This window comes from Alnus glutinosa, chromosome 7, assembly GCF_958979055.1.
Source record: "Alnus glutinosa chromosome 7, dhAlnGlut1.1, whole genome shotgun sequence".
Taxonomy (NCBI): Eukaryota; Viridiplantae; Streptophyta; class Magnoliopsida; order Fagales; family Betulaceae; genus Alnus; species Alnus glutinosa.
Window position 1 is genome coordinate 18,333,453 of NC_084892.1, and position 25,914 is coordinate 18,359,366.

At 33.9% G+C, this 25,914-nt stretch overlaps 1 protein-coding gene across 1 annotated transcript; it reads right to left on the bottom strand.

The window, feature by feature from the left end:
- Positions 1–5,860: 5,860 nt before the first annotated feature.
- Positions 5,861–21,900, bottom strand: LOC133872939 (cationic amino acid transporter 4, vacuolar). Its single transcript, XM_062310609.1, has 14 exons — positions 21,542–21,900; positions 20,709–20,910; positions 20,205–20,289; positions 17,870–18,010; positions 17,645–17,763; positions 17,469–17,565; positions 16,882–17,054; positions 16,710–16,776; positions 10,273–10,431; positions 9,922–10,183; positions 8,555–8,663; positions 7,477–7,589; positions 7,065–7,140; positions 5,861–6,211 (listed from the first exon to the last, which is right to left on the bottom strand). Exons 1-14 carry the CDS (start codon positions 21,708–21,710, stop codon positions 6,055–6,057), a joined length of 1,929 nt encoding a protein of 642 aa, XP_062166593.1. The 5' UTR covers positions 21,711–21,900; the 3' UTR covers positions 5,861–6,054.
- Between the last annotated feature and the right edge of the window lie 4,014 nt (positions 21,901–25,914).

Sequence of the window (25,914 nt, forward strand, 5' to 3'; positions counted from 1 at the left end):
TGGTGTGGAAAGTAGACACCAAAACAAGTGGTTAGGGTTTCTATAAGTTAACCCACCGCTCTAAGAGGATCGGACTTCTAATTGATCATTTCAAAGGGAAGATTCATGTTTACTCTGAGTCCTCTCAAAATTAATGCAAGTTTTAAAATCATCATTATATCAAAATTCAATAGTGATCTATCATATGTCTAATGATGATATTAAAAGTCACATAAATTTTGAAATGACTTTTTGCATTACTCTTTTGTTGATGATTAACCGTACGTATGACATCAACATCTTTTTGTACAGAAGATTGTAGCTTATTTTAGAATGAACTTATTACATAATTGTAGGAGAATCATCTAATAATAAAAAGATTGTAATCATGGAATATTATTAGATAATATTTTCTAATAATGGAATATTAGGAGGATCCGTCAATAAGATGGATTAAATTTTGTAATTCAAGATTTAGTGCCATGGTAAACCCAACGTTAAATCCAATATTCTCTGAACGTTATTCAAGATTTGGGTAGGTTCATCAGGACCTATCCATGTCTTGTTTAACCGTCTTTACTGCGTCATTTATTTGATGTATTCCCTCCTAATGTCTGCTTTCTCTAGTGCTTATTGTTGGGTTGTCCAACCCTAATTGTTATTTCTAGTTGTAATTTTTCTTCATTTACCTATATAAAAAAAAATAAAAAAAGAAAAGAAAAGAAATTTGGGTTTCAGTTTCACCTCATGAGAAAACCAGATAAACTAAAACCTTTTTAGTTGACTGTTTGTCGTTGATAGATAGATTGGCCTTCATGTCCCAAACATGATCCTACGTAATCAAGATAATTAATTGTATTATAACTGTTTTAATTAATTTTAACGTTGTTAGATAACTGTCTCGTTAAGCCCTGCTTATTTTAAACACAAGGATGCCAGGAATATAGGCCTTGTTTTGCTTTTTCTTTTCTTTTCTTGTCAAACAATCACATCTCTCTCTCTCTCTCTCTCTCTCTCTCTCTCTCACAGTTACAATGATAATGGGAGGAATAACATATTAATTGGACTCCTATTACATTTTATTTACTCCAATACAATTGTTCACGTGTCCGCGTAATATTCAAGCGACCAAACAAGTCAATTTTATCATTGATCTAGATTATATCCCCAGTCATAGTTAATTAGAAAACTACATTCACCCCTTTCAATCTATCACTTAATTTGTAATGTTGTTCCTAATATTTCAATTTGGTTAATGTGTTCTATCTAGGGTTGGGTATCGTGTAAATCGGTGTCGGAAATGGCATTTCTGATTTTCGACCCGTCCTTGTCGGTAAAGTCGGGTAATTACTCGACTTTATTCCGACAACTAAGATTTTCGAAAAACTCGAATAATTCAAAAAAATCGAAAAATTCGATAATTTTTGGTCGGTAATTGCATAGAAAAATGAAAAGAAAAGAAGAAGGAATGAAATCTCAAATCTGGAATCTAAGAGAGTAAAAAACGACCACAAATTACAATTTATATAAATGAATAAATCAAAGATGATGCAGTGGCCGACGGTGGGCTAGGCGTGGGCAGACGGGAGGCTGGGAGTGATTCTAGGGTTCCTTTTAGGGAGGTGGCAGAACTCAAAAGGGTTGAGACCTGAGAAAGTGAGAATAAGAGATTATGAGATTAGGGTTTTCCAGAAAATATGAATGTATACTTTTTTAAAAACGACGTTGTGTTGGCAGTTGGGTAATGGGTACTGTGGGTGTGGGATAATTTTGTTGACTCGTTATTGCCTTATTGGAGCGTCTTGCCTCCAGATGATCATATTATCCTCTACCTCCAACCTGATTTTACTATTAGCTCCCTGCCTTTTTGCACTACCACAAAAAAAAAAAAATTACTTAAAACTTATATACACTGTTGGGTCAGTCGGTTACTGACGGTAAAAAAAAAATTACCGATTACCGACCAACAATTTAATCGGAATTAAATTTTATTCCGATTTTTGATTTTTTTTTTTTGGTAGGCGGTCGAAGTCGGTTTGGTGGTGGTCGGCAAATTTTCGATAGTCGATAATCGGATAATTTGCCCACCCCTAGTCCTATCAATTTACCATTAGGGTTGTAATGTCCCAACTTTATACAAAAATATAAAAATGCCCATAATTTTTTTTAAAAAACAAGAAAGGCAAAATAATAATACTAATAAAGAACGAAGAAAGAATAAAAATAAAAATAATTGACCCATGACCAGGCCGAGGGTCACGAGACCATGGGTCAGCTGGTGACCCAAGTCGTCGATGTAGGTTAGTTGTTTAATTAAAAATCAATTCAAAACTCATAAGGATTGACTGTTGAGCTATATATTCAAAATTGATGAACACGTGGATTTGTAGTTGATTGATTTTTTTCTATAATCAATTTGATGCAAGCTAGGATGTTCATACAATTGCTTCATTTTGAATCTTGGCGGCTTGATGGGGGGTATTGTTCAGCACAAAAGAAAAGTGAAGAAATTAAGGAGTAATGCTCCTTAATTATCACGCTAATTTCATACATGTTAATTTAACATATTTTAAGTGATTTCTTATGTCAGCCATTTAAAATACGCTTCTACAAAAGTGTAGTTAGCGTCCTTTGATAATATTCTCTACATTATCAATCGAGGTTTAGATTTAGCTCCTGATTAACCTAATCTTTGAGTGAGAGACAACTCAAATGTTCGGGATTTACTAATTTGTTAACACAGTATAATATTGTGGTTAGTAGTGTGTATGAAATTTTTTTATATCATTATAAGAAAATGCAAGTGTGACAAACCCATTTCAAAAAGAGAAATGCTAAGGAAGAGAGAATTTAGTAATTATTCTTTCTTTCCATTCTTCTTTCACACGAAAATAAAGGCTAAAAGGCTCTAAAACATTGTAAAAGCAGCTAGCTAGCTAGCCTAGTACTGTATTAGATTTGAATCTGTGTCTTTTGGAGAAGTACGTAATAGGTTGTTAAGGTAAAAAGCCTAAAAAGCAGATAGAATCTTGATGGTAATACAAAACACTTGAAATTCAAAGCAAGTTTTGTAGGAGGCCCACAGCAAGATCAAAAAGAATAAGACGTATGGCTCTTTTCTCTCTTTTAATTTATTGACCTTAATTTTTCTAAGTGTCCTACCAAACAATACATTATTCATCCCTAGCCTAGCTAGCTTTTAGAGAAAATGTGTAGTTAAAAAAGAAGCATTTGGTTAGCTTATGAATTGTCCATTCGGATGATCGATCATGTATACTTTCATCAACTTCAATGACCAACTTTTTTAACTTTTTAAGCAAAACTGCCTTTCTTTCTTGGTGCAGTTTGAACTTTGAACGTACACACTGTTTCTTCGATCTCCATATTTACATTCTTTTTCATTTGACTGACTTCAACATAGAGAATCAAATCCAGTGAGTTGTCGGCCTTCTAGTAAAATTTTTGGATGTGATAGCCCATCCAACAACAGCTGGAGTGTGTGAGTGTGTGTATATATAGACAAGGATAATCCAAGAATCCATGGCTCCTGTACGTCGTCCGATCGATAATATTTTCATGTAATTAATATTGGATCAAACTATATATATATATATATATATATATATATATATATAGAGAGAGAGAGAGAGAGAGAGAGAGAGAGAGAGAGAGAGAAAAGTAATTAAGTTAAAACAAGCTCAAACAGTAAGTAAAACAGAAGAGACCAACTACGTATCAAGAATACGCCAAATTCATCTCTTCCCGCGTACCCTTTATTCAACTTTACTTTGTGAAACCCCTTTGGCTTTGACTTCCCCCCTAAGCAAAAAAAAAAAAATACTCTTAAGCCTTTATGTATATATATAAAAAATATTTTTTATATATAGAGTTTTTATTTATTTAAATAAATAGGAAAATGGTTACATGGAATCAAATATATATATATATATATATATATATATATATATATATATATATATATATATATATATATATATATATATATATATATATATATATATATATATATATAAAGTATAAAACTTTCATTGAAATACAATCAATTCACGATTACAACATTCAAGTTTATGATATAAACTTGGGTCACAAGTATAACGCTCTAGATTTTAAGATATAAAATATAATATCTTAAAATAGAATTTAAGACCTAATAATGAGGCAAAAGAATAAATATGAATATTTATGAAAATAAATATTCATTAATTAAGAAGCGTTATAGTTTCAATTTAATAAAAGTTCAAACGGACCTTAAACTTTGGAATGGTGGAAACAGGGTCAAACGAACTCTGTTTTAGTTGATTCAAAAACTAAAAGACTCTATTTGTAGTCCTTTAGCTACCCTCCGAATTTCATAATTTTTGGATTTCGTTTAGTTCCTGAAAACACTGGCGAAAAATTCTACCCCTAATTTGGACGAAATTTAACATTAATAATTAATGGGCTCGACTCATTTTAGTTCTCCAGGAACCCAACCCCTAGCCCAGCCCATATGGAATCATTGACATCAGCCCAACCCGTTTGGAACTAGTCCAGCAACACGTTGATGCCTATGTGTAGCCCCTTTCTCGTACAAGCTTTCTCCCTTCCCCTTCACTGAATTTTTATGAAAATATCCTACATTCTTACTTTCTGAGCTGAATTCTAGCCATTAAATGAGATCAAATATATATATATATATATATATATATATATATATATATATACACACACCCGGTTATAACTGGATTTTTGAAAATGTTATAACCGGAACCAGCTCTGGGTTCCTGATTATTTATAACCGGGTACCAAACCGGTTTCACAGTTTTCCGGCCGGTTATAATCGGTCTGAAATTACACCCTTAGGTTGGAATAAGTTCTTCCAACACAGTCTAGAATAATGAGTATTTGTAGTTGTGGAAGACAAATCCTGAACTAAAGTAGATAAAGTAATGTTATTTTATAGGGCTGATGTGGCAAGACTTATTAACGATTGAGATTTCTACCCCGAATGTTCTACTTCCCTCTCGAATGAACGAACTTTCCTTCCAAACGTTCGACATTTCCTATCAAACGATCAATGACAATCTGCATGAAAAATGTTGAAAGAGTTTTAACTTCTTGTGTGACATTATGTATTATTTAAGGAATGACCTAAGATAAACCTTAGGTCTCATTTTCATTACAATTCGCACACCAAAACCTTAGAGAGAAAGACAAAGAGAGTGAGTTCTTGAGAAAGAATGTGACTCTTGAAAGACGTCATCTTCAAGAGAAGGTAACCCTAAACCCTATCTCGCTCTTGGTATTTATAATGTTTTTAAGATTTAACATGCATCATGTGGATTTTAAGTATTTGGGCTTACCATCTTAGGGTTTTATGTTTAATTATGCATAGGTAAAACATAGGTATGGTTGTATGTGTTTGTAACTCAGTAGTATTGTTTGTTAGGCATTTTAGGATTATTAGGAGTTGTGGTTGAGTTCGATACTAGGTTTGTGTAGGAAATCTAAGTTCATGCATTTTGACAATCATTGAATGTTCATCGAAGGTAGTAATCTGCATGATTATGGTTTTATTATTTGATTAGGGTTTTACGTGCTACATTAAGTTTCTAGTATGAGTTGTGTCTAATAAAGCAGATACGTTTTTGTATCACCCAACCGTACATTGTTTTTTCACCTATATGAATCCTCCCAAGCTTCATCTTGATCATGGATAAATCACCCAGGTTCAAGTCCATAATAAGTAACAATTGACCTATGAAGACTCTTTTGCTCATACTGTGAATATTCGTAAGAGGGGTGCCTTCGGAGACACGGAAGTACAAGTAAAATGTTGCCAATAGCTCACCAGGTCAAGAAATAAAAAAAAAAAAAAAAAAAAAAAAAAGACTTTTTTTTTATTTGTATTGAATTATTACTCTGTGCTTTAAGCCATTTACATGTTGCCAACCCAAGAATATAACTATACAAATGGGAGATTGAATTTTGGTTCATTCAGCCATGTTAACTAACAAGAACTTTTACATTCCAAGTATGCTTCTTGGGAGAAAAGGGTGATTGTGGTAACAAAGACTATGCCACATTAACTGCTGAGGTACGGTAGATCTCATTAGCATAAGCTGAGGGGACATAGATTGCCTTCAACAGAGAACTGTGGGTCCGGCCATAGAATATATATACCAGTGCCCCCATCAGCAACCATACTGAAACTCGGATCCACGTGGCAGCACTAGGAATTTAATTTTGAAACAAATTATCAGATGTTAGTCATGAATTGAACATATAATTAAAAGAGAAATTATATAAATATATCTCCTACACATCTCATTTTCAAATTCACCATTGAATTTGTTGGTCTTACAAATTCAATAGTAGATTTTAAACTTGGTTGTAAGGAGATGTGTAGAAAATGTATGTATATCATTTCTCTGATTAAAATGAATAATGCTATTCTTCATATCTATTTATTACCCCCATGTCATACCGGATGATGTGATGTACTTTAAATAGCTTATCATATTAGGCACTTAAAAAAAAACAAAAGTATAAACCACTTAAAACACACTGTCAACCTGTGTGGTATGAGTATAATAAATAGGTGTGAAAAATAGTATTTCTCAATTAAAATTGTTTAATTAATGAGTACTGCTATTGAGTAGACTGCTATATAATTGTCCTACAACTCTGATGACGGTAAAAAAAGTAGCACTTAATTTTTTATTTTTTTTTGGTCTTTTAAAAGTGCTGATCCAAAAGCAGATTTTCACCGCCATATCATCAAGTTGTATGACTGTGGTATAACAGTATACTCAATAGCATTACTCTTAATCAATATGTTCACCACTTCACAATGAGAGAGAGCGAGAGAGATTTTTATTTTGGAGAAATGTTGAATACTATAATTCTATTTAATATTCATTTAACAAGGCTGACATGACACTCTCAACTAACCATTAGATTAATTCTTCTTAAATAAATAAAAAAAGATCCAATGGCTGATTTGGAGTGCTACATCAACATTGCTGGATAATTATAGAATAAGAATATAATATCTAGCATTACTCTTTTATTTTTAAACTTACCCAAGGTCAATTAGTAAATATGTGTTTATAAGAATGCAGGCAGCTGGTAGGAACGGAACAAATGGGCAAGCAAAACCTGGGGAAAAAGAAATAAAAATTGATAACATAAAAAAATGGTCAAATTATCTTGTAAGACTTGCCTATGGCTTATTGAATGCATATAGGAAATTTATTTTAATAATCCTAATTAAGTACAGCTATATAAAATATAGTTGGGTAATCTCAATGGAAATAGTAGTCCTAACAACAGTCAAAATGATATATTCAAACTGTTTCATTCATCTCCCAGAATATTTTTTTATTTTATTTTATTTTTTATTTTTTTATAGAAGGTATCTTGCTAGGACCCATCTATGCCGTGTCTGACCTTAATCAATCTCACCAATATCATATGATACAGTGCTAAACGTACCTCCTGTATACCCAAAGCTGTGTCTAGCATCATCTTCGTCTATAAAAGCGAGCACAAGCAAACTGCACAACAGAACAACTCCACCAGCTCCACACAATGTGAAGCTAAGAATACTGGTACAAGCCAATAAGGTGGGACAGAGTTATGAAGCATTAAAAGCCAAATAAGATGAAAATTGAAGAAAATTTGGGCCTAACCCAACACCACTACACCTAAGCATATCAACCCAAATAGCACCATTACAAAAACTGGACAAGGTCATCACTAAACTCAGCTAAATTCCTGTGATCTCAATAGACCACAAGGTCAAATAACTAAGGCAAAATTCTGTGCGAACTGAATGAAATTAACCAACTATGCCAAATGTATTAGGGATAGAAGTAGAACTGAGTATCACAGGGAGAAAGTGCCATGATAAATTAGATTCGCTGGGTCAAAACTAATGATGACAAGCTCTCTGTAATCTTAATAGAGCCATAAGGTCAACAACAAATTAGACGTTAGAAGAACTCTATCAAGCTTAGAAAGAGTTTTTTTTTTTTTGGTTGGGGGGGGGGTTGGGGGTGTGTGTGGAGCAAACTCAATGAACCCTTTTTTTTATTTTGACATAAACAAAATTCTATGATAAACATAAGCATTTTAGTGAGTCTCTAGATCAACTTTTCTTGACCACATTGCTAATCAAGTTTTTTTTTTTTTTTTTTTTTTTTTTTTCACCCAATAAAACAAGAATAAACATGCATGCCCAATCCAGATGAAATTTTGCATTGGAAGAATAATTTCACCTTTTTGGTGAGTAAAGTACAACCTATAATTTAAATCTAGGAATTATTCATGATCACATGGAGTTGAAGGCTTTGTTTTTCTCATTGAAGACAATTTACAAGAGTCTTCCCTATAGTTGGATGGAGGTGGGTATTAGTAAGACTATAAGTTTGACAAAACAGTTTCTTGTTGGATGAGACTGGTAGAAATTTCTCAAGAATGAGATATTGGGGCATTTAACAATTAAAATGATGAACAACTTGAGCAATTAGTTGAAAACAAGAGTGAAAAGGTTCTGAAAAAGTAGACTAACCTGGGAAGGTATTCAGCTGAAGCTGCAGAAGCGAGGATAAGGATGCCTACACATAAAAGAGTTATCGCCCAAGCAGCAATTTTGCGCCTCATTTGTTGCTTCTGCTCACCTGTATAATTAATATGAAGACAAAAGAGGACATCAAATAGCAGATCCTAGAAAGTTGGAGGTGTAGAATGTTAAATATTAAGTGCAATCCAAACTATAAGATTCATAATCAGAAAACGTCAAAGATGCATCCTCGGAATGGTAAGTACTCTCTCATATAAAGCAAAAAGGATCGTGTACATTCTCCACAAGATCGAAAATCCCACTGCATAAACCAGGTATCACATCCATGAAAGGACATGCTAAGTAGTAACCATAAGAGAGCACTCTGGCCAAGAGTCTTTTTCTTTATATATATCAAAGCCTTAGGCAGCACTGATTGAGCTTAAATTTTCATTATCATTCTTCATCTTCTATTCATATATGCAAGTTTCTTCTCACACAAAGTGGAGAAGAAGTATTCATAGGTAGAACAAAGGGCTGATCTTTCTTTTTCCTCTTTGACTATTTCTTCCTGATCATTTGGAGGAACTGGGACTATCTAACCAGGTGGCAGTTGCCTGTGACCCAGCACATGCCGGATAACTAGTACCACCCACCATTTTTCTGCATAATCGCCAGATGTGAAACAGTTCAAGGTTAAGCAGCAATTTTCTTCAACTGATGAGAACTTAAAAAGGATGTTTGGAAAAACCATTATATTTCATTTGAACACATTTTTGAATAATGTGTTCAGAAAAAATATGGTTATGTTGTCCTCTAGAATGTTGATGTGCCATACAAGATAATCTGGTGATACATACTTCGCAACCTTTATAATCACCGTCAGGCTCTAGGAGGTAAGCATTTCATGTTCTCCCAGCCTTTCCAACTATTAGAAAGGGTTTTTATTCATTCAAGTACATTCAAACTCTTTCATTTTATTTAAAGAACCTCAAGCAACTTAGCTGACAGCAGTATTGTTCATGATGCATTGAAATAACTTTGATGATCAAAAGCACCTTAGGTATTCAATACAAAGTTTGGGAAAAAAAATTAAGCACTTAGGTTCATACTGTCAATAACAATGATCATGCCGTTTTTATTTTTTATTTTTCCCAAGTAAATAACTGGTGAACTTGATGGGTGGGTAGCCTTAACCAGATGTGCAGGTAGCAGATAAGCCTAAAGGCTGTTTCTTTCCTTCAGTGGAGATGATGCCAACTGTCTTTTCTTTTTAAGAGTACATGCCATTGTAGACTTATTCTCCATGAATGGTGTGGAGACCCCTTACTACGGGTTAAAATCAAAACAATGGAGAGCATGTAAGCTAGTATTACCTTGAGCTACTTTGTTCTCAATTAGAGGGTATCCAAGTAAAGCATCCCCTTTGTCATGTAAGTTATTACTATGACAAGAGCCAGCAGGATCTTTAACATTATCACAATTGACTTCCTTAATATCACCACTGAGCCGTGATGACATTGAGTCAATGGACTCGTGAAGTGATGATGGAAGTGGAACCTCATCTGGTGGAACATATCTGAGTATCAAAACTGAAACTGCAGCAGTGGTAAATGCAAGCAATGTACCCACACTGACCTGTAGCCAAAAAAATAAAAATAAAATATATAATAACGATGTCATGTTCTCTTTAGCTATCTCCAGTTCATACACATAAGTCCACTTACCATCCCTGCCAATTGTGAAACGTCCATAAAGAATGCCAGAGCCGCTGCAAAGATACCAGTTGCAAGGGTGCTCTTCACAGGAACCTGGGTGCGTTCACTAATGTCTGAAAAAAATGAAGGCAACAATCCATCTCTAGCCATTGCCATCAGAATTCGCGGCTAAAAACAAGGAAAACAAAAAATTAAATTTATTATGCGGAACAGATTCCTATTTTATTTGCCATGAAGAAAAAGAAATCTAATCTTCATAGCTAAATAACATTTTGAAGCAGATAGACTACAAGGATGTGAAAAACAAAACTAAAAGCAATATAATCTTCATAGTCAAATAACATTTGGAAGCAGATAGACTTAAAATGATGAGATAATCAAAACTATCATGGGATCTCCACAAACTTAAAACATAATTTAACAAGAATTGCACTACAACTGTTTTAAGAACCCCATGGATTGTACACCGTCCTCATGTTTCTGGAGAATAAATCATAAGTGATGAGTGCCAAATATTGCATATGTGAACCCCTTAATTTGCATTTACTAAACCTTTATGTAACACACCCGAATGTTACTTAAGTATATTTCTTGTAATTTTCTATAAAGAACAATGGATTCAATGGATGAAGGTTGTATTGAAAATCAATGGAAATGGAGAATTACAAGTATGATCTGATTCGAGGTAGATCGGACCTCCCATTATCACTAATCTAATCGCTAAGCTATTCAAGAACTAATCACTAAAGCTAATACAAGATCATAACAGTTTTCATGAGTATTCTATTACAGGAAGCAACCTTTTATACCATTCTCCTCAGCCCAAACTAACTAACTAACTAAATTGTAACAGTCAGCCCAATTGCTCAGCCCAATTGCAGTAACCAATCCAACTACTGGCAGCCCATGTCCAACTACACATAAACCTGTTAAACTTTAGTTTTGTTATTTTCTAATGTTTTTTGTTAGTTTTGGTATTTTAATATTTTGTAGGTCATTGAGAGAAAACAATAGCTTTAAGGTGAAAAAAAGCACACTTTGAGAAGACCTAGATGATATGGTTATGTTCAACCAAGTCAAGGAGATAACTAAAACGGAATTTCTCTAATTGGAGTCTAATCGGATTCGATTAAATTTCAAATTCTGCACATGTCACAGTATTTTGGTCATAACTTTCAGCTCAAGTATCGGATTAAGATGAATCAAGCGGCGTTGGAAAGCTAACTCAAAGTACTACAAATCATTATGAAATAGGATTTTCCTAATTCGGACGTCTGCTATGCCAAAATTGCTCCGCAATTAAAGACTGCAAATCTGGACGAATTTAGAATCCTTTTCCTTCTTGGATTGAGTTTTGAGTCTCCTACTCAAACTAGAAGACTAACCTCCGATTTTACTAGAAATTCTAGGGCTTCTAGAGTTTTTTTTCTCCCTATAAATAGACCTCTAAGCCTCAAGAAAAAGTGTGAGAAGCTAGAAACCAAATATATTCTTTTCTTTTAGTTTAGTTTTTCTTTAGGGTAGGTTTTTATTTTTAATAATCATGTGTAGCTAGATTTTCAACTAAGGTTGATGATGAAGCCTCATCAATGAAGAACAACAACACTTTCATGTAAGTTTTTATTATCCGATTTTATTGGGTTTTATATTTCAATTGTTTTACTTCTTTTCAATTTATGGAATGATTCTTGGATATCTTTTGTGATTCAAGGATACATTTGATGATTTGATTTAAAACGGATATCTTTTGTGATTTATGTAAATAATAGATACATGAGATGTTTTGATTAACTGTTTGAAGCATAGTAAAACATACTTAAGATTTTAATTTTCAGAACTTCGGATTAATATTGATGAACATGGAGTATGTTGCTATGATTTGGTGAGTGTGGATTCCAAAACCTTAGTACCTTTTGTTTTGTTTTATTTTACTTTATTTCCTTTTTTTTTTTTTTTTTTTTTTAAATCAAAAATCAAAATCTCTTAATTTTTGAAACTAGGTTAGGATTTGATTAATTTAATCATAAATTTGTTATCAAAAACACAATTCCCTGTGAGATCGACCTCGCACTTGCAATCTATTAACTGCAACGATTCGTGCACTTGCGAGTACATTTAAAATTCACATCAAGTTTTTAGCGCCGTTGCCGGGGAATTGTTTGATTTTTTTTTTTTTTTTAAAAAAAAAACAATTTATTTCTAAATTGATTTTATCTTTCTACTAGTTATAATTAGGATTTTTTTTTTTTTTTTTTTAATTTGCAATTTGTTTTTGTTTTTTTTTTTTTTCTAAAAAAAAAAAGAACCAAAAAAAAAAATTTGCTAGTGTGGGCTTACGGCGCTATCCAAGTAGGCAAGTTCTGGCTAGAAAAGTCTTGAGACTTAAGAATGTCCGTGTGACCCCTCTCACTTTCCTGAGAACGAACCTAGGTCCTTAGAGAATTCTGTCCACCCCACTTGCATTTTTTTTTTAGTTGAAAAAAAAAAAAAAAACTTGGTTTCTATTTTATGTGGGATATTTGCATGCTATAGGATGTGAGTGAAGTATGGATTTTTATTTTGATAATAAGAGCAATTTTTCTACACAACATGCTTCACCTAGTGGTAGGACACCTGTTTCAACCAACTATCCTCCCAATTTCTACCCACATGAACCGTGTTCATATTATTTCAATCCTTATCATCATGTTAGTTATTGTATAGCATTTAGACAATTTTCTAATTCATCTTGTGACCAAATGAACACAAAATTCTCCAACCTGGGATTTGATTCAAATTCTAATTTTTACAACCCGAACTAGGGCAACCATTCTGATTTTTCGTGGCAAGCTCAAGCCACGGGAAATTACGCTACCCAATACCATGAACTGCACCATCTTGAATATCCACAGTTCTATCACCAATCTTCTAATCTTTCATCCTACAATTATCCGGAATCAACATCATCATTGGAAGACACTCTCAAAGCATTCATATAGGAAAGCAACCAGAATATACAAGAGCTTAAGAACGTTGCCATAAGCGGTAGCCAAGCTCTACAAGAGCTTAAAAACGTCGCTATAAGCAATAGCCAGAATCTACAAGAGCTTAAGCAATTCACGCATCAAGCTATTGTCAAGATGGAAGGAGAAATCGATTATCTGGCTACTGAACTCAACATAATAGAGGAAGAAGAGTTTCAAAGTCAGCTGATGGCTAGAGGGCACTACATAATTGATGAGGATGATGCCAGCCATTCTTATCATGAGCATGTCCCTTACACCACCATACTTGAGAGTACGGAAATTGTGGATAACAATGAGGAGGAAGAAAAAGATGAGCAAGTTGAGCACAAAGAGGAACGAGTTGAGCACAGAGTGCAAGTTGAGCATAAAGAGAAAATTGAGCCCCCAGCAGATACTAGTCTGTCAAATGACAAAGAAGTGAGTACTGAAGCTCATTTCTTCATCATTGTTCCTCTTGAGACACAACATGAATCCAAAGATTCAATTCTTTAATGTCTCAAAGAGCCATCATATGCCAAGATTCTCAAGGATTTATACAGACAAGCGCACAAATCTAGGAATCATCGTCATAAGAAAATATTTCCAAGCAAGCAAATTGGCTACTTATGATGGCGAAACATCCTCCCAAAGTGCTACCAAGTTTTAAAGAAGAAAGGGTGGAAGGGATTGGTTGAACATCCACATGATTGAGGCAGGTATGGTAATTCTTTTTGTTATTTTATTTTCTGCATTTAATTTCTAAGTTCTTTTTACCTTTTCATTTAATTTTTTGTTATTTTATTTTTGTTTCTAACATCAATTAACCTTTTGATGTTTGTTTCTATGAGAAAATATTGCTGTTAGTTTTGTTGACATGTGTTTTGGTGTGTAAGTTTGGAGAATGCCCTGGCTTTTTTCACACCTTGATTTTTTCTTACTTCTGGTAATGTATTTCTATACTACGCATTGAGGGCAATGTGTATTTCAAGTTTGAGGGTATGGAAAAAATACTTTGTCTATTTGTTTGTTTGTTTATTTGTCTTTTTGATCTAAAATAAAAAAATAAAAAATTGTTTATTTGTCTTTTTGTTCTAAAAAATTTTCACTAAAAAAATTGTGTTATGTTGTTGTTTGAGCATGATTACATCGCAATTGTGATTTGCATGTCATTAGTTTGTTTAACATGTGAACACTGCATGTCATTAAAAATCTGAATCTTTTGACTCATTTGTTGGATTAGAGAGACTTCATTGGTTTGAATTGATTATCACAAGCGCATTAGCATTGGTTCTGTGAGGTATGAGATTTGAATTGAGGAATGTGTGTCTTAAGATTTGTAGGATGATTTGTTGATGAAACCTTGGCTTAAATTCAAAAAAAAAAAAAAATGAATGAAGAAAAAAGAAAAAAGATAATAATAATATCATGAGTTTGAGTTCTCATTGAGTAACCGGGCCTCTTGCCTCATTAAGCATTGAGTGTTCACGTAAAAGGATGAAAAATTAAATTTGGTTGATCGTATGGCTAGTTTGACTTCGTAGCCTTTTTAACTTAAGTATTTAAGCCCTTAAGCATGTTTCTACATCTAGTGCCCTAAAACCATCTGGTTTGGAAGTTACCGGCTCAACACTCGTTACATAAGTCAATTAGAAAGCTTAAGGGAGTCAGACATTGCACAGCCTAAAAAAAAAAAGAGAAAAAAATGCACATTTTGATTTAAGCCATGGTTATTTTCATCTGATGGGATTCCTATGAATTTTGAGGTACACAAGCTTTGAGAAAAATTGAAACCTTATGAGTCTATTGATGGAGATCAAGGAACCGCTTTGAAGGATCTCGTTCAAGTACCAATTGGGCCGGTTACGAGAGCACGAGCAAAGAAATTCAAGGATGTGCTCAACGGACTCATCCAAGAGTTATGGGCTCAAGCAAATTCGGGGAGGCCCATTGAGCATGATCCACGTGGGCAACAAAGAATTGTCACCTTGATTCAAGTTCTAGAAGGATCCGGTCAAGGCTAAGAACTGCTGAGATTGTTCGTTAATTTAGAAGGATCGGATTGCAAGACTTATTTTTTTTACCTACCTAAGATCTTTATTTATTTTCTTTCCTTGCTAGGAATTAATTTGGACTTTATTTTCTTTCCTTGCTAGGAATTGATTTGTTTACTTATTAGGATTAGAACTACTTTCTCCGCAAGTAATTTTCTTGTATAAATAGGTGTACCTACCATGTAATCGGAGAGACATTGATGATTCATAAAACTTGTGAGGTTTTATTCTCTTTGGTTCTTTGAAGAACTACTCGAACTTATCGGGATTTCCCGTGGCGTTCATCTTGACTTATCAAACGGAATTTCCACCACCGTTTGTGGCGTCTTCCTTATACCGAGGTTCTTGTTTGTCATAAACAACGGGTCGAGGTTTTTCCATTCGAATCTGTCCTTAGAACGGTCTTGGGTTCCCTTTCGTTGTTGGGTCTCGTTATTCTTGACGGGGTTCACATCATCTATATTAGTCTCACTTTGCACTCATTTGAACCTGAGTTGTCTCAATTTTTCAGCTATGAGTTGAATGATTTTTGATGTCCTAATGATATGAGTGTGATGTTCACTTTGTTAAACTTGCTCATGATGTATTAACCATGTGTTTGTATGGAAGTCATTGTTTGTCAACAACGTAGTGCTTTAAATGTTTGTGGGTATCATTATTGGCAAATCCTCACGAGACTTCACTCGTCCACTAGGGAGTCCTAGGGGTTTAAAAGGCTTGTTGCATACGCTAAATGCAATTGTTTCTCCCACGAAAGAGGATTTATGTTTCAAGCTTTCATTTTATGTTTTGTTTTGTTTTGCTAAGGGACTAGCAAAATGTAAGTTTGGGTAAGTGCATTGCAAATTATTTCCTCTCAAATTGTTGCCCCCAGGCCCCAAAGATCCAAGTACATTATTGTGTCACTTCTCTTTTGATAGTTTACTTTATCTAGACCCATTAATATTGCACTGAGTTCAGCACCATTTCATTCTGAATGCTCTATCATACAGCAGAGTCTCCCTGCAAACTATACTTTCTATGGATTCTTATAATGAGGCACGATGAATCCTAACACTTTAGATTTATTATTTTTTCGTAATTTCCTTTTTCCACAAAATTTAGATCTCAAGTTTTTACTAAGTTGGATTGAACAAGACCTAGAAATATTAGACAATTACTTCCTGTATGCCAGTTTCATTATGGCTGTACAAGTAAGAAATTTCGTACAGCAACCTTGTAAAGCTTGCTACAACATTTGCTGCATGCTTAAACTCAAGATATAACATCACAATTTCAAAACAATCCAAAACAAACCAAAGGGTAATGCAAAAAATAATTTTAGTTAGGACTTCTGAAAGCTCATTGATTAAATTCCACGGAGTATTGATGAATATGCTAAAGCACAAACTGAAAATACCTACTCATGTACCTGAGGAAGAATTGAACCCAACAAACTTGCAAAGAGAGCAGTGACTGCCCCAGTTGTTATTATGTACCTGCAATAGGAATAATGCAGCTTAAAATCAAAAGTTCAAACATGGAATGCCGTCAAACTTAGAGAATTTTGGTACCACAAACTAAAAGCAAAGTATCATGCTTACACTGCCCATTGCACCCCATAGCTAGCAAATGCTGAGGAGATAGGGGTGTCTGGATCCAAGGCATAATATGGTACTAAACCAACAATGACAGCAGATACAAGCATATACAAAATACAACATAGAGACAATGCCAATGCTATCCCAAGGGGCAAATCCCGTTGAGGATTCTTCACCTGCCATGAAAATTAAAGAGGAAAAAAAAAATGAATAAGGTTCCAAATATTTCAAGGAATGGCCAAATAATGCCGGAACATTTCAGAGATTACATTGGTTTAAATAGAAAAAAACTAATAACTATTATGGAAAGACATTTATAGAGATTACAATCCTAATAGAGTCAGAATAAAATCCTAGCATATCAGAAATTAAAATCTTCAACATCTTTTTGTTATCTAGGGAGGGGGGTTGCCAATAAAGGGAAGATGATGATTGTAATGAAATAATCAAACAAACTTAAATTATTACCAAAGCCAGGGGCAAGAGCGTTTACATCAATGGTAAGGCGCAAAATATAACAAATTAAATATAAAGTCCTCTAAGACTAACAGAACAGACAATATCAATCCACCATACAGCAAGATTCATACCTCCTCAGCTGTGCTGGTAACTGAATCAAAACCAATGTATGAAAAGAAGACTATTGCAGACCCACTGAATATACCGTTGACTCCAAATGTAAAGTACCTAATGTGTCAGGTGCAAAATGAGAGTGTGAACAATAATTGGATATAAGAGAAAATAGTCAAAATGAAATACCAATTACCCGGTGGAAAGTTCATATCCAACCCATCCAGTTTTGAAACCTAAATATCCACCAGCTATTATGATGAAAAGCAATGCACCAATGTTTACTGTAGTAACAATGGTTTGTGCCAATGAACTCTGAAAATTTACATGATTTCCTAAAGGAGGTAAGAATTTACGAGAGAATAATCCAAAAACAGATTAAGAGGATTACAAAGTATCAAATAGAAACGAAAATGAGTACCTCCTTGATTCCAATACATAAGAGTGCAGTGACAAGAAGAACTAATACTGCTGCACATGGATCAACCACAATACCAAGCCCAGGTATGGTGTGACGGGCCATGAAAGTGGGCAATTTGTCCTCACCTCCAAAAAACAAGGCCTAAAACAATACAAAGAAAGATGACATATTGCATCTATTGGAAATGAGGATATTCCACGTTTTGCAGTCCATAATAGTCATACCCACAAAAAATAAATGAGGCAAATCTTCAATAATAATTATAATAACTCTACAATGACCATTCCATTCAAAATTGAGCAAGTGATCATTCTCTTTTATTGGCTCTAGCAGAATATTTAATATATCTTTGTTCTTCTCCTTTAAGTAGTTCTCCCTTTCCAGTTTAGATCGTGATTCTTGCTTGTTTTCAGTAAGGGTACTGACTCTCTCAAATTTAGACAATCTCTTCCTTTGCCTATATTATTATGATGAGTTATTTTACATAACTGAATCAGATTCATTATAATTTATTCAATTTTAAATTACTGGCTTTTTAGGGCAACAATTTGGGTGCAATCAGTGATTTTGAAAAGCAAAAGGTAATAGGAAAAGTCTTCTATAGCTTCCAGGTTATGGCACTATATTTGGTTTTTTTTCAATTCAATTATAAGCATAAAATGATGACATACAAAAATGAGGGGGGGGGGGGGGGGGAGAGAGAGAATTTAAACAGCAGAAACAACTTATTCAAACATTTAGAACATTTTGTTTGAATACAAATAGTTAAGAGAAAGAAAGGGGAGGGGGGGACTTAACATCATCTCAAGAGAGATTATATTTGAGAAGATTGTACATACCAAAAATAGAACAAAATTTTATCATGAAATACAGTTATATGAGGTCAAAACACAATCAACTAATACAGAGACATGGTTACCAACCTAATATCCAAAAAAAGAAAAAAAAAAAAGTAGGTTTTCATAGAATATATGTAATTATGTATGTAAGTTGACACCACAAAATACTAACTAATAAAACATATCCAAATCCAGGATGTCATATGCGCCAATATCTAATTTCTTAAAGACAAAACACTCGTAAAGATGATGGGATTCTCATGCATCTCACTTATTCGTATTCACAACTTTAATGGCTGTATGGCACTCCCCTCAGATGCCTACACAAAAGACCTGAAGCCATGACCAAATAACAAGGTAAAAAAGTGCACCATTTTGTAAGACTTGAACTTTTAGGGTGACGCTAAAAAGGATGAGCAGTTTACTTTCAAACCTTGAGGCATAATGTCAGCATTATAAATACTCAATGTTTGACAGTACCTTCATTTGTTTAATGTCTATAACTGAAAATTTTGCTCCAATTATCTGAAATTGTATATCAATTTTTTAAAAGTAATTTCCATGATACAAATATATGTCAATCAGGAATCACAACAACGCAGCCATTCAAATTTAAGGTTATATAGTTTCTGGTAATGATTACCAACTTCTGCAACTTTATTTTTGTGTGCACTGACCTCGGACAACATAAATCAGAATGTTATGACATGAATCATAGGGTTTACAGGTAACTCTTCTATTGATATGGAGGGAAGCAAACTCTCATCATTGCCATCATGTTGTAGTTGCCATATATCCATCTGGAGTGAGCGCTTGATTTTTTTTTTTTATTAATTTTTTTTTTATTTCCTTTTTTAACACATTGAACTAAGCACTGGAAAGCTAACTACACATGAGATGTTAATTACAAGGAGAAAAATATACAAACCAATCCCAGTAAAATATAATGGCACAGAAACTTCTAGTCATCAAAAAAGATACATTTGTTTATTTGTGTACATGTTGAGAACATCTAGACTATCATAAGTATATATTAGAATATATTCAAAGAATTAGTAGCCTATTGGGCAGATCAGATACCATATCCTGTTACATTCATGACTTATACTTTATATTATTTGTTCAATTTACAGTTAGTCTTTTCCTATTTTGTAACAGGACACATGCATACATACACATAGAAAAGACACTATATAATTTGTCTTGAGTAAAAATCTTTGCAAACACTTCCAAATCATTAGCAATATTTGCACTTCTATTGAAGTACCCCCAAGCCCAAGCCCAAACCCAAACCCAAACAGAAAAAAGAAAAAGCTCACAACACCTTCACATGTAAAACAAAACAAAATTGAAAATACCCCCACAATAGATGCATTGTTGTAGATATGTACTCATCCAGGAAGGATGTCAAACAAAAGCCTAGAAAAACTCTCAGGATTTATACTGTACAAGTGAAAACTAGTTACAGAACCAAAGTTAGAGAAGATCTACTGCACCAGATTTGGGGTTATGCCACGAGCAACAGCTGCACCACCAATTGTGTATTCCAGAATCAGAGACCAACCAACCAACCAAGCAAACCTGAGAGCAACCACAGTGTTTGAATTGCGCTGAAGGCATCACAAACTTAATAAACAAAAGATGGCCATGTACTTGATCTTATTATTTCTCTTCAACACAAATAAAATCATGCACAAGCCACACACCTACCCCTCAAATTGCATAAAGGGCTGTTATCAACGTTAAACGTGAAGCAAAACACTTTAAAGTCTGTTTGATCAATTTCAAACATTATCCTAAAAGTAAAAACTGTAGCACTCAAATTGGTGGCTTATTCAGGCCAAACAATTAAAAATCAGTGGTTTCACATGTCAAAAAATAGTTGCCACCAAAAGAATTCAAGGATTTTCTCAGAATCCAATTTGATGTTAGTCAAGAATAGTTCGCTAAGCTAAGTATTGATACAGTATCGTTAGGTACTCCAAGATCTTTAAAGTTACCCTTCTCCAACACATATGTATGTATAATGATAGGCACTCCCAGCAGATGGACAACGACATGCAAGCTCCGCATAACAAAATGCTGAGAGTCCAGCAGCTAGTCCAGCAATCAGAAACGAAATAGTAAGAGCAGGTCCTGTGTGCTCTCTGGCAACAGTTCCAACAAGAATATACACTCCTGCTCCTATGGTTGCACCAGCTCCTGATCATAAATAAAGTACACATATTATCATTATGCATGTAAACCTAAAATCAGTAATCTGAATGAGAAGAGGAATTAAAACTCTAAGCATAAATTGGCAACATTTTGACATTATGTAACGTGTTTGGGAAGTTAAAATCACAAAAAAAAAAAAAAAAAAAAGCCTCCCCACAATACCAAAGAGTATTAAAAGTTCCACATACTAGTACAAAAATATGATGATTCAGGTCAGATTACCCAGAACACCGATGATTTCTCGGGAAAAAGAAAACCTTCAAAAACACAGATAAACATGACAAACAATGCCTTTTATCACCATGAATAAAACAACCAACATCATGTGAAGTTAGAAAGAGCAAAGACTCACATCAATTGCTTCACAGTACAATCTAAAAACAAAAAATGTGACAAAATCATTACAAATTTCAATACAAAAATTAGAGAACTGATAACATAACACTAAAACAAATAAACCCATTAACAAAAAAATACTCATAACAGAAGAAACGACAAGATAAGAACATAAATACATAAGAGAATAAACCCACATAGCCAAACATCAGAAACTTTAATTGTGCATATTCAAAACGCAATTCGAAATTAGGGAATACGAAGAAGTCAATAGAGTTACCAATGGCAATGAGGTCAACAGCAGACAATTTCCTGGCCAATTGAGTATGACCTTCTCTCCGTACATGAGCAGAATCAACCTGCTTTCTCCTAATCAAACTTCCAAAACCCCATGAACACTTTCCTGCACCATTCCCCCCATTATTTTGCCTATCAGCAACCATACCCATCAACCAAACCCTGCTTCTTTTTCGTTGAAAATACAACAAACCCACTGACCCGCTTTCCCTTGATTTTAAAGGGAATTGCCAAGGAACAAACAAGCAGGCAAATTTGAAATAAAACCAGAGAAAAGTAGAGAGAGAGAGAGAGTGGGGAAGAGGAAAAGCAGTGGCTATCCTTGTAACCCTGCTAGATATAATGTTAACTGTAATTTCAAAGATTCAAAGATTCTTCACTTTCCTTTTACTTTTTCGGTAGGTGGGTAAGTGCAGATTCTTAACTGTCCAAATCTAGCGGGCTTCATCACCCTCCATTTTGATTTTTTACTCGCCCTGTGGTCCCTGTTTAATTTCTTGTCATAGTAATTTAAGATGGGTTAATTTACAGGATTCCCTCCACGGCCCTTGCATAAAAAAAATAAAACATTTCTATTATTAACCCACGGACACAAATTTATTACCAACTGGTTTGAAAAGAATTTTTAAAATTTCACCTCTAAAAAACTAAAAAAGCGGGACATCTATTTCTTAACGTGTGTGAAGCATTTTTTTTTTTTCTTTTTTTTTTTTGAGGATTTAAATGAACAAAAATTTCCTACAAACTAGCATCTAAAAATAACATGTATTCTTAACATGTGAAAATCATATATTTTTTTAATAGCATGTAATTTTCACATATTTTTTTAATAGCATTACCAAAAAAGTATTTATTTTTTACATGTTTAAAAAATACATATTACTTATTAAAGATTGAGGTTATAGGAACTCTTACAACCTAATTTTGAAAAAACTTCTTATTAACATTTTTCTCCTTTCCCAATATTTGATTTTTTGCTTCTCATTTTAAGGATTCGGCTTCCATGCGGTAGTTTAAAACTACCGCATAGGTGCTATAGTGGAAAACGATACCGTTTTCCACAAAACAGTACCATTTTTCACTTAAAAAAATTTGCAAAATTTTTTATAAATTTAAAAATTATAAAAATAATAATAATTAAAAACCTAAAATATTAAAACCAAAAAAAACTTAAGGGGTGGCCGGCCATCCCCTTGGCTGATCTGGGGTGGACGAACCACCCCAATCGGCTTTGGGGACTACCCCCAAAAGGCCAAAAAATAAAACAAAAAAAAAAAAGTTAGGGGTTTGGGGTGGTTGGACCAGCCCCAGGCCCTTGAGGGTGGTCCGGCCACCCTTAAAAGGCCTAAAAACCAAAAAAAAAAATAAAAAAAATTGGGTTTTGGGGGGGTGGTCGAAACCAGCCCCAGGCCCTTGGGGGTGATCCGGCCACCCTTAAAAGGCCAAGAAACCAAAAAATAAATAAATAAATAAATAAATAAATAAATAAAATAAAATTGGGTTTTGGGGGTGGCTCGGCCACCCCCATATCAGCCGTATGGGGTGGTCGAAACCACCCCCAGGCCCTTGGGGGTGGTCCGGCCACCCCCCAAACCCCTAACTTTTTTTTGTTTTGTTTTTTGGCCTTTTGGGGGTGGCCGGACCACCCCCAAAGCCGACTGGGGTGGACGGCATTGCCCAAGGGGGTGGTCGGCCACCCTTTAAGTTTTTTTTTTTTTTTTTTTTTTAATATTTTTTGGTTTTTAATTATTATTATTTTTATAATTTTTAAATTTATTAAAAATTTTGCAAATTTTTTTTAAGTGGAAAACAGTACCTTACCGTTTTCCACTACAGCATCATGCGGTAGTTTAAAACTACCGCATGGAAGCCGGATCCTCATTTCAAAGGTTGAATTTTGGGGATTTGATTGGACATTTATAGGTTCTTTTATCATTTAAAAAAGAAAACTAAAAAAATATCTTAAACATTTGGTACTTTTTCTAACAGGTTCATATAATCTCCTTATTTTAATTCCTCGCTAAGCCATATATGAATACAAACAATTAATTGTTAAGTATAATGTGATTTTTCTCATTTTATTTTTATGCAATGGAGGTGACACTGACATAAGATTAATATAAACCCTCTCCCTCCCAGTACAACTTGTTCGGGCGTAATCCACTCTCAAGATCTTCAAAAATTTTTCTTGCCACGTATTTTTTAGGCAAGAGATTGTAAAAGATCTTCATCCATTTCTGGTTGCTCAAATACTGATGTTTCTTTTTAGGAAAAACTATAAAAAAGCTCATCAAACTACAAGCTGTTTTTAAAGTAGCCCCCTAAATTACCAATTATACTAATATGACTCACCAAACTACCAAAGAGTGTCAAAAAGACTCATTTTGTCTGTCGAAATATTCCTATCACTAAATCAAAGAAAAAAAATTATAAATAATAAAATAATTATAATAATTATAAATTATTTCGGCCAAGTGGGTGGCTCGAGTCACCCTTCTTCTTTTTTTCAATTTTTTTAAACCCTTTTTGTGAATATTTTTAATTTTTATTATTTTTTAATTGAATATATATATATAACACGTGGCAAGGGTATTATAGGAATATTTCAATAAAATTGGTCTTTTTGACACTCTTTGGTAGATTGAGGGGTCATATTAATACACTTGGTAGTTCGGGAGCTACTTTAAAAATAGCCTGTAGTTTTGGGAGCTTTTTTTTTTTTTTATAGTTTTCCATTTCTACTAACAAATTAGAAAGAAATGACAAACCCATCAAAATTGTCAATATCACCTCCATTGCATAAAAAATAGTGGAAAATACGCATACCCTTATCAAACTATCTATTATGTCAATGTACCCCTTAAATTACCAAAAATGTTAATATCTCCCTAAGACCAACAAAAAGACAAAAAAAAATTCTATTTTTTTTTTTTTTTCAATAAGAAAAAAATGACCTTATAAATTCGAAAAAAAAAACTAAAAAATTAAATTTAATATATATATATATATATATATATATATATCATTTTTTTAATTTTTATAATTTTAATAATTTTATGAAGAGTATTTTTGTCATTGGAGGGACATTGACATTTTTTGGTAGTTTAAGGGGGGATATTGACACAATTGGTAGTTTCAGAAAGTGAGGGGGGAGACTAACATGAGGTGGTAGTTTGATGAGGATATGCATAATTTCCAAAAAAATATACATTTTTGTTCTCCATAATAATTGCATTAAAAGTTTGTATTATATATGGCTTACCTGTTCAGGAAGGAAGCCCTTGCCCGGGCAAAGGGGGCGACATAAGCCCCCTCACATCCCCTGCCCATTATGAATTCTCTAGGATCCTCAATTGTAGGGATCCTAGTCTATAACCACATGTGAAAGTGATACACTTCTGGCGTCCAACAATAACAAGTCAGGAAAGTGTCCCCATATTGGTAGTGCATATGTTGCTCTCTTAGTGCATTGGATTAAACATCCAAATTATGTGTATGGTTGTATAATGCCAATGCTTATAAAAGTATCGAGGGCTACTCTTATGTTCACCAATTATTTGGAATTTCGACAATTACAAAGAGTCTTTACTCTTTACCCACTTACTTACCCACAAAGTAAGTGAGTCGCTTGGTGCTTTAGAGAGCTCTCGTCTCTATTTCCCTCTCAATGATTTTCTCTTTCTGAGTGTCTAATTATTCCAAGTGATTGTCGACTAGGAAGGAGAAAAAACTTAGTCTCCTCCCTCCTCACTCCCCCTCCTCCTTCCTTTCTTATTTTCATTTCCTCTTTCTCCCTCCTTTTCCTTTTTTTCTACAACTTGGAAGGCATATCTACCATGCATGTGTAGAGCAGGTTATTTTGGTCCAATAGAATTTAGAGAAAAACACAGCCTGGTATTGACAATGGGATGAAAGTGCAACCACTAAAGGAGGCTCTGCCAGAATGTGTTATTCCATCAACAGTCACGCTAAGTGTACTTTGATTGATTAGCTGACGGATAGGTTTGAGGCCACAGTCGTTGCTATGGTCGCAATGACCGCGCAACCCTACTACACGGGGCGTAGTAATGTACATGTGCCATATTATGAGAATGTTAGTTTTAAATAAATATATTTATGTGTTCTGAAGAAGATGAATGGTTTTATTGTAGCTTTATTGAAAATTGATTTATTTCAAAATTAATTTGTGTCTTCACTTAAATAGTGATATGCGTTAAATATATTTTGAAGTAGTTTTCAAAGAAGAAAAAAGGTTTTTAAAGAAGAGGGTTTTATCTTTGTTCAAATAGTGATATGTGTTTTCTTGAAAAGAAAACGTCTCATCTTTCAATGATAAAACAAATAAAATGATCCAAA

Coding starts and splice junctions, on each gene's coding strand:
- LOC133872939 (XM_062310609.1), bottom strand. CDS start 21,710: ATGGGTATGGTTGCTGATAGGCAAAATAATGGGGGGAATGGTGCAGGA. Junction 20,911..21,541: donor TGTTGACCTCATTGCCATTG/GTAACTCTATTG, acceptor ATTTATGATCAG/GAGCTGGTGCAACCATAGGA. Junction 8,664..9,921: donor TGAGAACAAAGTAGCTCAAG/GTAATACTAGCT, acceptor TTAATTATACAG/GTGAGCAGAAGCAACAAATG.